The sequence below is a fragment of the Bos grunniens genome, chromosome 24 (genome assembly GCF_055505025.1).
Source record: "Bos grunniens cultivar Pamir isolate PY7600 chromosome 24, Bosgru_T2T1.0, whole genome shotgun sequence".
NCBI lineage: Eukaryota > Metazoa > Chordata > Mammalia > Artiodactyla > Bovidae > Bos > Bos grunniens.
This window is the reverse complement of record NC_141188.1, coordinates 32,109,593-32,123,827: the sequence shown is the minus strand read 5'-3', so window position 1 is coordinate 32,123,827 and position 14,235 is coordinate 32,109,593. Positions and strand designations below refer to the sequence as shown.

Below are 14,235 nucleotides of genomic sequence, written 5' to 3'. Positions count from 1 at the left end.
GTAAATGCATATGTTAAAAACAAACACAATAGCACTTAGAAAACTCATTTAGATGAGATTACGTAATTGCGTATATCTTTAGGGTTATCATCTCTGATGATACAGGTGGTTTCACTGAGCTGGAGAACTGCTGTTTAAATACTGATGAGGTTGTTTTATAAGTAAGCTTCTGTTTTGGGGTATGTGGTCTAAATTGTTTTCCTGAAACTTTCTTCCTAGTTAGCAGAAGGAAGAATAGAAGTTTGGTTTATTTATAGAAAGAGATATAGTGAAAGAGAAGTTTTTAAAATTGATGAGTAAAATGATGAGGCTTTGAACTCACTTCAACTTGTAAATTATCAAGTCAATTTATAGAACATGAGTTAGTGCAAAGTAAGCATGATTGGTATTGTACAAAAAGTATAGGTGTGTCATGTAGACAAGTTATTAACAGAGACTCACAATCTGAATTCATGGAAATAAATGTTGTAAATTGCTAACAGTGTCAAACAGGGCAAAATGTAATTTTCTATTTTTTTAATTACTAAAATTAACAGAATACAGCACTAATTTCTGCAGTTACCATTTTCCTCCCTGAACACTAGACTTGATTTGTGTTCTTATTAACTTTGTCCTATAAATGACCTTGCAAGGAGAATGATTCTAGAGGCTAAGTGAAACAATGTCTATATTTTCTGAGGCTCCAGGCTAGGTTTTATTAATGTAATGTCTAAGATCTTTGAAGTTGTGACTTTACCAGGAAAATCATAATCTCCAAACCTTTATTCGTAATGGGTATGACTTCCAGGGGGAACAGAATACCTGCTGTGCTAATTATTTCAATTATCAGCCTCTACTAAAACACGTAATGGATTTTCCCTGCTTCCACAGGTAAAAAGCATGACATTACGGAACTTAATTCTGATGCTGTGAACTTGATCTCCCATGCAACACAGGAGCGATTACGAGGCCTTCTAGAAAAACTGACTACAATTGCTCAGCATCGAATGACAACTTACAAGGTAAAGGAAATCATTAGAGAAAACCAAGCTCTTCTCTCTCCTTTTTGTTCTGTTAAAGGTAGCTTTTTGTTATGGATTCATATTCTAGGTACACTTTTCAAGGAAATGGTTGAGACATAATTCATATTGGTAGAAAATCAAATTCTCATTCCTAATGTGCCTTATTTAGATATGTTTACATGACAAATAAACAGAGTTTCAGTAGTATCCAAAGCTTCTGTGTTAGTGTAGACTGAAATACGCATCTGTTATGCCTGAGGCTTCTCTTCCTAAAGCTCTTGACTGGAAAGGGGAGGATGTGTTAGAAAGAAATATTGGGTAGCTGTGTTCTCTTCAGTGATCCGTACTCTGCTGGCAACTCCCGTTTCCTTTCAGTGAGTTAAGTGATTGCATTGAGGACTTTTATTTTAAAAAAATTACATGCACGAATAGCTTTATCTTATGAACCAAATGGTATGAACCAGATCACTTGCCATCATCAAGATGAAAGCACTAAATTTATTTGTATTATGGTTTTGATGGAGAACAAATATATTGGTTGATGAAGGTTAAAAGAGAAAAAGATAACCTTTCCCCTCATATCAAGAAATGTTCACAGCTAGATTTTATACAACATGGTACATGGGTAACCTTATAAGGTTTTGAGTTTACAAGAATGGTCATTGTCATGATATCCTAGACATAGGTTAAAAGGAATCTAGGGAAGTATCATCTATGCTTAGGGTAAATTTCCTGGAGGAAATCATTCTATTTTCTCCCCTTTCTGCTTCATTTAGAATTTTGAGAGAACTGTTTATAGTTGCATAAATCTTTTTTGAGAATTTGCTATACTGACTTAAATGTCATCAGAAAAAAATGAGGAAAAAAAGACCCCTAATGTCAGTATTTATTTCTGTGTACTGCTGGAATTTGTCCATTTCTTTTGGGTTATTTAATTTATTGGCATAATGTTGTTCATAATATTCTCTAGTAATCCTTTTTATTTTTGTAAGGTCAGTGATAATGATCCTACTTTCTTTTCTCATTTTGTTTCCTGAAGATATAAGGTTGGTTACTTATTTACAATCTCCTCTTTTAATGTAGGCATTTCTTTATTGCTATAAAATTCCCTCAAACACTGCTTTTGCTGCATTCAATAAGTTTTGGTACATTGTGTTTTTGTTTTCATTTATCTCTTAGTTATTTTCTGATTTCCCTTGAGACTTCTTTTATCTATTGGTTATTTAAAAGTATGTTGTTTAATTTCCACATATTTGTGAAATTTCCAGTGTTCCTTCTGTTGATTTCTAGCTTCACTCCATTGTTGTCAGAGACTATTCTTAGCACAATTCAGTCATTTTAAATGTATGAGGCTTGTTTTGTGGCCTAACATATGATCATTCTTAGAGGCTATTCCATGCACACTTGAGAAGAATGTGTATTCTGCTGTTGTTGGGGAGGAGTGTTCAGTATGTCTGTTAGATCTAGTTGGTTTGTAGTGTTAGTCCTGTTTTCATATTGCTATTCTGTCTAACTACTCAATCCAGTATTGAAAGTAAGGTATTAAAGACTTCAACTACTGTTGTAAAACTGTCTCTTTCTGAATTCTCCCCTTTTCCTCACCCTGTTGTTTCAGAGATACACGAGTGTACTTTCATTTACAGTAGGCAGTTTCTGTACAAAATGTAGCATATACATTTAGTATGGGATAGAATTTTTCCAATGATTGATTGTAATGGAATGGTTTCCATTACAATTTCCAATGTAATGTTTACTATCCCAAATACCATCCAAAGCTTTATTATGTATTACCTTCAGATGGAGTGGTTCTTGTAAGGTATGTCAGCAGCACATATTCCAAAGATTTAGTTGCCTCAGGCAAAATGGATAGTATCTACTCCACTTAGAAACTCAGTAACTTAGGCTTAAGCTAATACCTCCTTAATTTTCTGCCTTAATATTGTCTATCCTGATTGATTTTCACCCCCTCTGCCTTTCTCCACACTTACTCTTTAACATAGCTAATGCCACTGTGTGAGTTCATGCATATAGAAAGGCAGCTGCATGATCATCCTTCTTTAAATAGAAATGATAATCATTTAATTATTTTTGGATCTAATTCAAAGTTATACTTATTTTGTAGACTCTGATTATAATAACCTTTTTGTCACAGATTGAGCCTTGTCCTTATATTTTGGTTCATCCTGATAGGATTTGTTTATCTGTACAGTGTGGGAAAATTTACTCCATGAATTTCATAACAATGAGCTACTTTTATTAAAAGAGATGGCGGGATTTTGCTTTTGATTTGAAATCCATCTACTTTTGATAATCTTTCACCTGGTTAGATATAATTCTCTAATTAATCATAGTCCATAAATTGAAATTTAAATAAAGAGGTGGAAAGTAAACACATGCAAAGCTTCTGATCTTGCTGCCAGGTTTTTCCCCACTGAAGATATATTAAGAGTCTTCTAGTGCCGGTGGCTGTGGAAAAGCTTCAGTGTTTTCCAGTCGAAAGGGGCTGTAGTGCTTTCTTTAGATGGGATTCACTTGATGATGTTATCATTTGGTCTGAGTCCTTGTATTTTCATTACTAAACCACCCTCCTCTGTGATCCAAGAAGACTTCAGTTAGACCAGCTGGATAGACAGGAGGGATCATGATAAGATTGGGGTTACTGTTATTTAAATAAAGTTAGAGACTCAGTAGAGATAGGGAAGACACTCATTTGTTTAGGATCTGGAAGAGTAAAGGAAGGATGCATTAAGCAAGAGGTAGTTGCACTGAGCTGAAAGAGAGAGAGAGAGAGAAGGAATCTTAGCATGGAAATGAGATTGGGTTCAAATTTAGAAAGTCTCTGCCCCTTTTTAATTTAGCATTTGTTGTCCTTTTAAATTAAATCCTCTCAGTAAACTATCTCCAGAGTGTATGAACACAAAAATGGTAAAAATGAAGTATTTAAGAAACCACTGGTTATTTTGTTTATGCCTCTATGGTTGGCCCATAATGTATTCCATATTCTATCTTGTATTATTTAACTTTAAAAAACATTTGAGAATTCTTCTTTGTATTAAACACAAAGTAAAATAAGTAGCACTAATACATCCTTGTTCGTTATACTATGTAATACTCCTTTGATCTGGTTAAATACCAACAATAAAAATTTAATTTAAAAAGAATCTTGGGCATATGAAATCTCTCAGTCCCAGTTAATTGAATCAGCCATGAGCTTGGGATAAAACAAAGATGGGAATGGTACGGTAACCAGATTTCCAAGCCAGGCACTGACTGTTGGACTAAATGTTTAAAAACATTCAGTTTTCCTGTTATACAGTCTCCCTCCTATAGCTTAGATGTCTGAATTACTGAGATGAATAGATGGCAGGAAGTCACCCCCCACCCCAACAAGCATATGTGTATTAATATTAAGAGAGACGGGTGGTCATTATCAGATGAAGAAAATAAAGTATTTAGATTGTAAAGCACTGTTTTATACTTTAGCATATCAGAATAAATGAAACTGTAAACTTTATCCTTTTATGGAACATTGAAGATGAATAATTACACTTCTTGTTATAACTCTAATTTATGGAAGTTTCTGCCCAAGTCCATAGCTTAAGGAAATCCTCACAACAGGGTTTAGGATTTTAATGTTTGCCATTTGATCTTATGTTGTCTTTTGATAGAAGTTGCATTTGTTTGTCAAAGTTAGACCAATTCAGCAATAGAAGCAAAGGTGATAACTTTCATCTTTGGTATGTTTTTCAGGGAGGTGATTGTTTTTTTTTTATCTTTTATGGGCCTAAGATTTAATTAATCATTAAAGTCTGATGAGATTGACAGTAGTTTAACTAGAAAGATTTAGATGATAGGTAAACAATACACTGTTTTGCTTTCTATTCCTACTATCAGGATCCACTGGGCTTAATTCCTTTTTCCTCCCCTCTGGATGAAGCTTACTAGGAAAGCTCTTTGAAATTTTTGCTTAATCGCCTCTCACATTTTAAGAATGAGGGCTTCCCTAGTGGTTCAGACAGTAAAGAATCTGCCTGCAATTCAGGAGACCCAGATTCCATTCTTGGGTCAGGAAGATCCACTGCAGGAGGGAATGGCAACCCACCCCAGTATTCTTGCCTGGAGACTTCAATAGACAGAGAATCCTGGCGGGCTACAGTCCGTGGGATTGCAAAGAGTTGGACGTGACTGAGAGATTTTCAAACTTCTTTTTAAATTGCCTCTCAGATTTTAAGAATGGTTAACATACTTGCTTTGTTGTTCGTTTAGCAGAAATAAAATATTACGTCCTAAAAATTTACCTCCCTATGTATCTTGGTGTAACTGTCTTTAGTTGATTTATAACAAGACCTAATGTAGAATGTGTTGCCTTGGATCATCAGAAGACTTTTTTTTTTCCCCAGGCAAGTGAAAATTACATCCTGTCTAATGACACCAGATCACAGCTCAAATTTCTTGAAAAGCTAGATCAACTGGAGAAGCAGAGAAAGGATTTAGAAGAAAGAGAAATGTTACTTAAAGCAGCCAAGGTAAGATCCTGTGTGATTTATGAGTGAACATGGCCTGGCAAGGAGGTCAGAATCAGCTTTATCATTGGTTGTCTGTCTTGGTTTTGTTAGGCCATTAGATGTCTCTGAAGGATTTCTTAAAATGGAATAGTTTTTAAAAGTTTATTTATTTTGAAATCATCCCATACTTACAGAAAGGTTGCCAGAACAACACATCTCCTTTTAGTTGAGGTTCCCATTTTTAAGATTTTAGTGTACTTGCTCCATCTCCACTGTTTCTGGAAACAGGTACACACTCCCATCATCATTATTCTTTTCTTCTGTTCTCTTTCAATTCAGAGGTTTCTCGTACTGTTTTCTCTAGTCTTTCTCTGAACCTTTGAAAGCAAGCTTTAGACATGACATCTCATCATCACTCCTGAACATTGTAGCATGTGTTTGGAAAATCAGGGACAGTCTTCTGTATAACCTTCCAAGTCAGGATGTGACTGATATGACACGACCATCTAAATCCTTAGACCCCAGCCAGCTTTCACCAGCTGCCTCAAATCTTTTTCCTTCAAGGTCCATTTTCCCGTTCAGCTATATGTGTCTGTCCAGTTGTCATCTCTTTTCAGACTCCTTCTTTCAGATCGCCTCACCCTTTTCCTTTCATGTCTTTGACAGGTTTCAAGAGTACAGGCCTTTCCTTCTATAGGTGACTCTGAACCAGAGTTCATCTTGTGTTTCCTCGCGATTTGATTTAGGTCATGCATTCTTGGTGGTTATACATACATAGAAATGATGCTGTGTTCTTCTCAGCTGATTCTTTCAAAAGGCAACCTTGATCAGTTCTCTCTATTTTAAATTTGCCCTTTTCCCCTTTGTAATCAATTAGTTTTTTGTAGAAAGGTATTATAGGATTATACCAATAATCCCATATGTTATCAAACTCCACTTAGCAACATTAGCATCTATAGACGATATCTATGAATCAGCTACATCTACGATGGCTGCCAAATGGTGATTCTTTATTCTTGTCACGTCTTCCACATTTGTTAGTACTGTCTTCTATGGAAGAGCTTTTCTTTCTCTCATTCATTCACTCATTTTTATCAGTATGGCCTCTCAGATTTCTGTTTGATTCAACAGGTTGTAACCTGTTATTGTCATGATTTATTCTGATGCTCAGATCTCTTGAGTGGGAGACCCTTCTAGCTGGCACCTCTGTTCTTTTGTCTGATTAACATCATTCACTGAACATGTCCTTACTTTCAGGCACAAGATACTCCAGGCCCAGCTTTCATTCATCTTCCCCAGCCATAGAATCAGTCATTTCTCCCAGGAAGCCTATATTTTTTCAGTTGAAGATAATGCCCAGAAACAAGATTAGAGCCTACCGTGTGCCCCTTGCTCAGAGGGTATTATTACATGTAGACCCTGTCAAATAGACAGAGGTAGAAAGTATATGTATGGTATGTATATATGTGTACATATGCATATAAACACACAGATCAATAAGTATTTTTCTGTGTGTGTATGTTATAAAACCATAAATTTATATTATAAAACTATAATTTTTTATATGAATACCTTTGACACTATTTTATATCTTAGGATTCTTCCTACCCTTAACCATTCCATGTTTATAAGTATTTACTCTGTAGTCAGAAACTTGGCTCTCATTATCCTTGATATATTTACTTATATTTGCTATTTACTTATTTGATCAATGTAACTAATCTTTCAAGCAGCCATGTTGACTGACTCTTCTGTCTATTACCACTGTTATCCCTACCCTCATTTCATGGCACATGCAATTGGCTGCCATGCTTGCTGGCCCATGCCTTGGCGAGCCTCCACAGCCCTTCATCTCCCTTCTTTCTTGGTCTCTGGTCTACACCTTCATGTGTCAGGGTGCACCAGAGCTGTGTGACTGAGCAGCTTCTCATTGCCCACAGTCTCAGTCCCCATTTTTGACCCCTCTTGCACTGGGAAAGGCAGCTGGGACAGGCAGATGCTCTTTCCTGAGCCTGTGAGTGTTATAAGCAAGCATGCAGCCTCTGTAACGAGGTGGTTTATTGGGATTTTATTTCCAATTACTATGCTGTAAACAAGGTTATAAACTATTAAATACTCGTTTAGTTCTTGTTGGATGTAGTATATTATATTTGCTCTCACTTTCCCTTCTTTTCACCTTGTAGTCTTGCAGGTTTTCTTAGCCAGTAAATGACATTGTTACTCACCCAGATGTTCAAGCCAAGAAACCTAGGACGTCATTGTTAACTCCTTTCCTCTCTTCTTGTCCTGCATCCAGTCACTTCCTATTCAGTTCCCAAAATGTATCCATCACCCTGTCTTCATCACTGTTGTCACCACTCTAAGTCATCTTGCCCTTGAACATCTATATCTTCTAACTAACATCCTTTTCTTTCTACAATCCATTTTTCATACTGTTGTCAGGATAATGTTTTCATAACAAATCATGTATGTGTCTCTGTTGCATAAAATTCCTTCAGTGGCTTCCCCTTGCACTTAAATTAAAATCCAAACTTCTTACCAAATTTTAAGTGGCACCCACCTCCCTCTCTGACCTTGCCTCGTGATTTTCCCTTCTTCGCTCATTCAGCTCCAGTCACAGTGAGCTTTCATTGCTCTCTAGGTTTGTATCCTAGACTACTGATGAGGCATCCAAAACTGATCGCTGAGTTCCCTTCCCCAGATCTAGCGCAGTTTTGACCTTCTCGGAAAGTTGGAACTATCATCCTTCCAGTTACTTAGACCGCAGTCCTAGGCGTCATCCCTGACTCCTCTCTTTACTTCACACCCTGTGTCCAGTCCTTCTGTAAATGTGGTTGGCTCTGCCCCCAACATGTGTTTCAATCTAATTATTTACTGTAACCTTCTCTGCTCTGATGCCGGCTCAAGTCATCCTCATCTCTGTCCCAGTCTTGTATTCACAACAGTTGTCTTAGAACAGTCTCCTAATTGCTCTGTGTTCCTGTGCCTCCAGTCTTGGGTCCCTTCAGTGCACCCTGTACACGGCCTCCAGGGTCCTTTCAAAAGTGTCTTGTCGGTGGCATCTCACACCCGTGCTTCAAATCCTCCAGTGGCTTTTTCTTATAACAAGAATCAAACCCCAACTCCTTACCGTGGCCTGCAAGGCGGCCCCTGGTATCCAGCCGCAGCAGCCTCCTTTTTTCCTCAAGTGTGCCAACCAGATTCCCATTTTTTGGCTTCTGCAGTGACTTCTGCCTTCTGCTTGGGGTGTTTTCCCTCAGATCTTTGTGTGGCTGCCTCCTGCTTGTCATTCAGATCTCCACTCAGTTTTCACTCCTTAGCGATGGATTCTGTCCCATTCTAGCAGTAGAAGTACTCCCCGCTTCTATCACATGATCCTGTTTTCTTTATAGCACTTACCATTCTCAGTCATTTTTTATTTTTCCCCATCGTAAATATTTTGTGTTTCACAGCTGTGTTTAATTTCTGTGAATTTTATTATTTTTATCTTCTTAGGCAGGGACTTTGTCTTGTCATCTCATTTCTGTATCTCCAAGGCCTAGAACAGTGACAAGTCAAGTAGGATACATACTGTGGGTAGTCACTAAATGTTGGTTGACTCACAAAAACTTGATAACAAAATGTGCCCGTTTTATACTGAGACAAAGTATTATATACACAAACATGTACATGCACACATATACACATGTTTTTGTGTGAATACATACATACACATACTCATTCTCTCCTAACGTAGATATAATAATAAAGGAGTTTTCTTAGTTTCAGTTGGAGTGAAGTTGTTCTATTAGATTGGACACAAAGTGAAGAAAAAATTACTTTGAATAGAATCTTATGTAAGTATTAAGGTGTTTAAAATTAGAAGGCACTCAAATCTAAACAGTTTCTAGTATTTTCCTTTAACAAAATTCTATTAAATTAGGAAAATACATTTAGCTTTTATTTTGTTAGCCTATCTTTAGTTAGCTAATATTTCACTTTTTAGAATAAATATTCAGATTTATAAGGAATTAGGTAATTTTGTTAGAATGAGAAAAAGGATACACCTGTCCATAGTGTCTTTTTCAGCAGACAAATGTCCAAGGTGTCAAAAATAAAATTCCTTCCTTACCTTTTGATCCAACATAGCATTACATGTAGAAGGTAGCTCTCTTCTTATAGCAGTCTTCTAAAATTATTCATTTTTGGAATGTTGAACTGAATTAGCATGGAAAGAAACATTCAATAAACAGTTTTTGAACTTTTACTTGGGCAGAGCATTCAACTAAGTGCAATAGAGAATCCAAAGAAGATAACATATTCTAGTGAAAACACTGTGGGTATTTCTTCCTTAATTCTTAAAAATTACACTTTTGAAGAGAGAGAAATTCAGTTCAAAGTCCATCAGTTTCTTGATTGTAATAGTCTTTGAAATACCATATGTTTTACCAAAATGGCTTCACCTGAGGATTAGCCAGTGTTGATTGTTTTCATTCATTTAAGCTAACAGTTATCCTCCTTTGCTTGCCTTCCTCTGTACCATCCATGTTTCAGTTTTTAGTGTTCCAACAAGAACAACGTCATGCCTCAACTGGACCTGACCGACATTGTTAGCATCATTTTCTGTATAAACTTCCTCCAGGCTAGAACCGCAGCAGCCAGCCCAGATGATGAGGTGGGAGGAGGTAGGGGGAGCACGGGACTGGATTGAGGCATTTTCCCCCAGAGCTAAGGTTTTCAATCACAAGAGAAAATTGTCATTTATTAAATATTTAACGGCAACTATGGTGTTTAGATGCTAGTAATTTCTATTAAAATTTTCTTTTCCTTTGATAGAGTCGTTCCAATAAAGAAGATCCAGAACAGCTGAGATTAAAGCAGAAAGCCAAAGAGGTAGGACTTTCAAGTTACCATGCTTGTCTTTGTGTTGGAGGGAAGGTTGGCAGCTTTCTCCTGGCAATTAGGTCAGGGTTTATTTTGCTGTTGCATACCATTTGCCGAAGCCTTGGGGAAGGACAGGAACTGCTGAAGGCAAGGGCAGTGCTTCAAATGAGGTCAATGAGTTATGTGCTCTCTTTTTAAAATTTATTTTCAAGGCTTAGGCCTGTCTAGAAATGGCTCTTTGTAAACTCCAGCAGCCCAGTTGGAGGAATATAATGTGGGATTAAAAAAAAAAGAAAAAAAGAAACTTCTGAGATTTAGCATCTGGGACTGTACAATAGGCTACATTTTTCCAGGGTAATTGTTCGTTTTGTAAATCTGATACTGCTTATAATTCTTTGGCTGGGAGGTGGTACTGGGATTTAGTTTTAAATGGAAAACGCCTCTGGCTTTTAATTTTCTGGGCCCAGCAGTTTTCTGTTCTGGAATGGAGCCCTTGTTTCTCACAGTTCATGTTTAGCTGCAGGGGTTTTAGTTTATAGCTTAGACTGGTTAAGCTTTTACTCCCAGAGGCCTCTGCATAGCAACTGTAGAAATCAACAAATAAGTTCATTTATGTCTGCAGCCTCCTCTCAGTAGCTGACTTTTTACATTTCCCAATATCCATTTCCTGACTTTTCTAGCCCCAGAGAAAAAAGCTCCACTAATTGGAGCTTATTTTAATTGAGCCTTAATATTGGATCTCACTGGAGTTGCCCCCAGAGCTGCTGAGAACAGAAGGAAATGAAAGTACCTAAGGTTGAAGATGGGGTGTGTGTGGATGGATGGGTGGGTGGTGGGTGGGTGGGTGTGGGTGTGGGTGTGTGTGTGTGTGTGTGAAATTTTTCACTTGACCTACAGATTTCTTTTCCCTGCTGAATAAATCATCAAGCCTGTTCACATTTCTGATTAAGGATCTGACAGCAGACGATAATAAAGACAATTGAGGTGTGAGACGTGTGATATGGAGCTGAAGAAATTGGTTTCTATAGTTACTTGACTGATTTCATGCAATTTTTAAGGATCTTTGTGCTAAATAAGAGTGATTTCCTGAGCAACCTTTTTCCTTAACTGTGCCTCTTGAACTATGAAATTTGTTGTTGCTTAACATTGCTGCACTCAGCTCCTAGGTGCCAGCAGCAGCAGGTTATTTATGAATGTTTTAAGGGCCCTTATTGTTTGGATTAATGTAGGAGCTGAGGCAAAACAAATGGAAATCTAGTAAGATCCTTACAATCAATGTGGTGTGTGTTCACTAAAACAGAAAAGGAAGAAAACGTGAACTCTGGATGGAGGAGTTTCTGGATTGGGGTGAAGAGAACTATGAAAGGAGAACGTTAAAAATGATTTGAAACCAGAATCATTGTATTTCAACAACAAAAAGATTTCTGGTACTCGTTTCTTTCCAGTGGAAAATTTACCTAAAAATATCACCTGAAAAAAGGAACCACAAGAACTATACCTATACTCTTTCAGCAAGCCTGGCTTGATGGTGGATTCTGTGGCGATGGACACTCTGTGGTTGCTTTGAATCATGTGTGGTCCTCTTTGTTTTCATTAAGGACGGATTAGATGGTTATCTTGCTTCCAATTCCAGCCACTTTTGGAAAATATGTATCAGAAATCTTACCCTTTTATCATTAAAGGCCTTATCCTGTCTGTTCTTCCTTCATAAACCTTCAAACCTCTGAATGAGTAGATTCAGTTTTCCTTCAAATTTATATGGAGTGGTTTTGGTTGGTTGGTTGGTTTTTCTTTTAATTGTGTATGTGTGTGTGTGTGTGTGTGTGTGTTTTAAATTCCCTGAGGGATGAATAGTTGGATAGGATTTTTCAAAAAAGTCTAAAAGCAAATATGAAGGAGAAAAAAACTTCTCCATGAGAGCAGGTGGTGGCAAACCTGTTCTTTTTTCTCCCCACTCTTTTCGCGGCTCCATTTATTTCTTTTTCCTAGCAAGATTTAAAAGACTGTATATTTTCTTTCCAAAATATTTGGAAGGTTTTCTGGTTGCTTGCTATTTTAAATCCTCTTTGATTAAAAAAAGAATCAGATACATTGGCCCGGTTCCAAGAACAGGGCCACCCTGTATTTGTTGCACATGTTTAATAAAAGTAAAATATTGTCATTTTTGTCATCCCTTTGCCCCCTAGAACTCTTGATAACTAATATTCTTAGGGCCTCTAGTTTAGAATCAAATATACCATATTTTTTTAAGAAAAATCTTTTATTTTGTATTGGTGATATAGCCAGTTAACAATGTTGTGATAGTTTCAGTGGACAGCAAAGGGACTCAGCTATACAAAAACATGTATCCATCTTCCCCCAACTCCTCTTGCATCCAGGCTGCCACATAACAGAGTTCCATATGCTCTTCACTAGGTCCTTACTGTTTATCCATTTTAAATATAGCAAAACACCGTATTTTGTTTGGTTGCAATAATCATTGACCCTGTCTTTTTTTTTTTTTGAAGTTTACCACTTCAAATATTTATTTAATAAATTTGAAGGTAAATATGGAAAAGCTACAAAATACAGAAATTTAGTTTATTAAATTCCTTTCAATTATAAGAAAAATATGAAGCGTGCTTCACATCTGTATTTTTTATTTTGAAAATATTGTGCTAATAAATCCTAAAACGAGATGCCAGTCCAGGTTCAATGCCAGACCCTGTCTTATAGAGTTGAATTGTTATATCGTCATTTGTAAGGTTATCATTTGGAATGTGTTAATTGTTATCACACTGGTATAAACTATAAAGCTTTGGTTTTGTAATGTTTTAGTATTTGGCTGTTTAGGAAGTTTTCACTGTCCAGTCACGAAAATTAGTACAGATGCCTTCCAGTTTCCCAATTAAAACTGCTTTGGTCTCCTTTTCCAGGTAATTACCTACCTACCAAGCTGGGCACAGGAAATAGATTAATGACCGTATCTTACAAATATACAACTCCAAAAAACTATTTAAAGAAGCTGTAGGCTTTATTGATCCTGAGAAATGTTTCAGCAATGATGTCTGTCATATAAATATTAAAGCACAGCTTGAGTCCCGTTTGTACATAGGCTTATACTTCATGATTGCTTTTAGATGTTAAGGGCTAGAGTTTTGATCTTGGTCATTTCTCCCCTTGGTTTTCTTGTCTCTAATACAGTTTTAGAATCTATGCATTCCTTCTCGACAAACTGTGTTCAATTGAGCAGGTTTTTATAAAGGTGTCTAATTTCTTTTCATCCTTCCTGTTGACTTCTTCCAATTTTGTCATTCTCATTCAGCACATTAAAAAAGAGTAAACTGGGTACTTCCCTGGTGGTCCAGTAGCTAAGACCCTGCGCTCCCATTGCCGGGGGCCTGGGATCGATCCCTGGTTGGGGAAACTAGATCTCATATGCCCCAACTAAGATCCAGTGCAGCCAAATAAAAATAAAGTAGGCTGCCTTTGGGTTTGCCTTCAGCTTAATCTCAATCCAGTGAAGTAGCTCCTGCTACATTCTATTCTTATTGACCTGACAGGTTATCTGTCTATTTGAAAACCTTGTTGTCTGGCTAAAATGGCTGTGGATATCAAACTTTCTTTAAATTTATTTTTATTGGAGGATAATTGCTTTACAGTGTTGTGTGGGTGTCTGCCATACAACAATGCAAATCAGCCATAAGAATACATATATCCCTATATCCCTTCCCTCTTGAATTCTAATTGCAACTTCGGGGCCATCTTTTTCCTGTTTTCTATTTTTTCCTAGAAAAACATCATTATACGTGTCCTCTCTTTTTATTGCAAGTTTATATTTTAAATATGGTCACTTTTAAATTGTGATGGCTTTTTTATTCCCTTAG

At 36.8% G+C, this 14,235-nt stretch overlaps 1 protein-coding gene across 3 annotated transcripts in view; it reads left to right on the top strand.

Moving 5' to 3' along the window:
* Nucleotides 1-14,235, top strand: part of TAF4B (TATA-box binding protein associated factor 4b) — a 108,936-nt gene that overhangs the window by 61,306 nt on the left and 33,395 nt on the right. For 2 of the 3 annotated variants that reach the window (XM_086372902.1, XM_086372903.1), the window contains 3 exons: nt 871-1,001; nt 5,402-5,527; nt 10,322-10,378. In XM_086372902.1, the coding sequence (XP_086229028.1) occupies nt 871-1,001; nt 5,402-5,527; nt 10,322-10,378 (314 nt within the window). Of the gene's footprint in view, nt 1-870; nt 1,002-5,401; nt 5,528-10,321; nt 10,379-11,049; nt 11,165-14,235 lie in introns of all 3 variants that reach the window. The other variant, XR_015153787.1, reaches the window with a different exon arrangement.